Source organism: Trachemys scripta, chromosome 14 (assembly GCF_013100865.1).
Source record: "Trachemys scripta elegans isolate TJP31775 chromosome 14, CAS_Tse_1.0, whole genome shotgun sequence".
Lineage (NCBI taxonomy): Eukaryota > Metazoa > Chordata > Testudines > Emydidae > Trachemys > Trachemys scripta.
In genome coordinates, this window is record NC_048311.1 from 1,932,381 (window position 1) to 1,935,334 (window position 2,954).

The 2,954-nt window shown below is 46.9% G+C and overlaps 1 protein-coding gene across 1 annotated transcript; it reads left to right on the forward strand.

The window, feature by feature from the left end:
* Positions 1 to 398: 398 nt before the first annotated feature.
* LOC117887521 (olfactory receptor 6N1-like) lies at positions 399 to 1,361 on the forward strand. The gene has a single exon (XM_034790170.1). It carries the CDS (start codon positions 399 to 401, stop codon positions 1,359 to 1,361), a length of 963 nt encoding a protein of 320 aa, XP_034646061.1.
* Positions 1,362 to 2,954: the final 1,593 nt, after the last annotated feature.

The window sequence follows — 2,954 nt, forward strand, 5'->3', positions numbered from 1 at the left end:
TACAAACTGAAGCTCTGAACAAAGGTCTGAATGACCCATCCAAACTGTGGATGTATTCCAGAGACTTGATTTGAATTCGCAGTTTATTCCATCACTGCTAAAAGCCTGAACCAAGAACTTTGTCATTACTGTATGTCACTGATACTATTTTATATTAGTCATTGCTCTGATATGGCAGAGGGTGGTCTACATGGGTACAAATGTTCTGTCCTCTGACTAAGACTCCTGGCACTTTGCTTTGAAGTCTACATTTAGCTTTAAAATTTCAACCTGTAACCAGGAGAGGAAGGGGATATTCTGAATATTTATGGTATTAATTCATGAGATTTGATTATCTTTAACGCTATGTTCTTCCAATTCAATTGCCCAGCTTGTTTTTTTGTTCCTAGACTCAACCCATGGCAGACACAGATTGGAGAAACCAAACGACCATCGCAGAATTTATCCTCCTGGGATTCGGGGAACTTTCTGACTTTCAAATTCTTCTTTTTCTAATGTTCCTAGTGATCTATATTGCAACCGTGGCTGGGAACACTCTCATCGTGGTGCTTGTTGTGACTGATCAGCACCTTCACACCCCCATGTACTTCTTCCTGGGCAACTTGTCCTACTTGGAGACCTGCTATACCTCGACCTTCCTGCCCAGGTTACTGGCCAGTCTCCTGACGGGGGACAGAACCATCTCAGTCAGTGGATGCTTCACACAACTGTACTTCTTTGGTTCTCTGGCAGCTACAGAATGCTATCTCCTAACAGCAATGTCTTATGATCGGTATTTAGCAATATGTAAACCCCTGCACTATTCAACTCTTATGAATAACAGGTTTTGCCTCCAGTTGGCTACTGGGTCGTGGTTAAATGGTTGTTTGGCTATTACCATCTTTGTCTTATTCCTATCACAGTTAATATTCTGTGGCCCGAATGACATTGACCATTTCTATTGTGATCCCATCCCACTGATGGAACTCTCTTGCAGTGACGCACACCTGACCATATTGCTGGATTTCATACTAGCCTGTGTATTCACCCTGCCTCCATTCCTACTAACCCTGACATCCTATGTGTGTATCATCGCCACCATCCTGAACATCCCTTCCACCACCGGGGGACAGAAGGCATTTTCCACCTGCTCCTCTCACCTCACTGTGGTGACAATTTTCTATGGAACCATAATCATTGTCTATATGCTACCAAAACATGATACACTCAGAGATCTGAAGAAAGTGCTCTCTCTTTCCTTCACAGTCCTAACTCCCTTTGTAAACCCCCTTATCTACAGCCTGAGAAACAGAGAGGTCAAGGAAGCCTTGATCAAAGCATTCAGTAAATGTGGTTTTCACAAAAACATGCAGAGACTCTGAGATAATAATTTAGCCTGAGGTTTTGAAAGCTGCCTCGGTGATTGAAGCAATAAATCTGTGGTGCACTGTACCTCAAAGTAGCCCCCTGTAACTCCCTTATTCACCTTTTGTATTTGGTTGTGATATTTCATAAAAAAGCATGCCTTATAATGTATCATATGAACGGTCATGATCTGTTGAAACTCATTCTTCTGTTAAAATATTGTGACAGACCTAGACCAGTGGGGTACAGGAGTCTGGTAGAGGGCAAATATACTGGTCACTGGATGAGTAGTTTTCTGTTCCCTGAGTGATCAGAGCAGGGGCTGCACTAGAATAATCAGGAACCTGCTAGAACCAGTTAAGGCAGGTAGGCTAATTAGGACGCCTGGAACCAATTAAGAAGAAGCTGCTAGAATCAATTAAGGCAGGCTAATCAGGGCACCTGGGCTTTAAAAAGGAGCTCACTTCTGTTTGTGGTGTGAGTGTGAGGAGCTGGGAGCAAGAGGTGCAAGGAACTGAGAGTGAGAGGGTGTGCTGCTGGAGGACTGAGGAGCACAAGCGTTATCAGACACCAGGAGGAAGTTCCTGTGGTGAGACTAAGGAAGGTGTTTGGAGGAGGCCATGGGGAAGTAGCCCAGGGAGTTGTAGCTGTCATGCAGCTGTTACAGGAGGCACTATAGACAGCTGCAGTCCACAGGGCCCTGGGCTGGAACCCGGAGTAGAGGGCGGGCCCGGGTTCCCGCCAAACCTCCCAATTGACCTGGACTGTGGGTTCTTCTAGAGGGGAAGGTCTCTGGGCTGTTCCCCAACCCACATGGTGAATCTCTGAGGCAAGAAAATCCACCAATAAGCGCAGGACCCACCAAGATAGAGGAGGAATTTTGTCACACTGCTGTCAGGGGTGCACAGTGCGGTGGAAGAAGGGGGGTGATAAAAAAAAAAAAAACTAAAACAAAAACAAAACAAAGGGAGAGGGTTTATTTTTTTTCACCACAATGGATGATGTAGTGCAGGCACTGATACAAGCTATGGCAGCCCAGCAGAAGGCTACCTGTGTCTTGGCAGCCGCCCAACTGGAGGCAGTGCAGCTGTAGCAAGAGACTAATCGCCTGCTGATGGACCAGGCTGCTCAAGACCGAGCTATGTTGCTGGAACTGGTAAACCAGGTAACGTCCCTTACAGAGCTGAATCGCGGCCATGATGGGACGCAGCTCATACGGGCCAGCCATTGGCTGCAGAAAATGACAAGGGAGGATTATGTAGAGGCATACCTTCTGGCCTTAGAGAACAGCCCTACGGGAGGCCTGGCCTTGAGATCAGTGGGGACACATAGCTGCACAGTGTCCCAATGCTGAGGAGCCTATGCAGTGTAACCTGGGGAACTGGGCAGATCCATGCTCCCTAATGCACCTTGTGGGGGCCTCATTAACCCCACATATGTATACCAGACCAGTGAAACTAAATGGGGTAGGGACCACGGCACTGGTTGATTCAGGGAGTGCTATCATGCATATCTCAGGGAAGCTCGTGAAGCATAGTCAGCTGCTGCAGGCTAAACGTACGGGGATAACATTTGTCCATGGGACAGTTAGTTACTACCCCACCATCCCA

What these genes read in the sequence shown, in the direction of transcription:
- LOC117887521 (XM_034790170.1), top strand. Translation starts at nt 399, where the DNA reads ATGGCAGACACAGATTGGAGAAACCAAACGACCATCGCAGAATTTATC.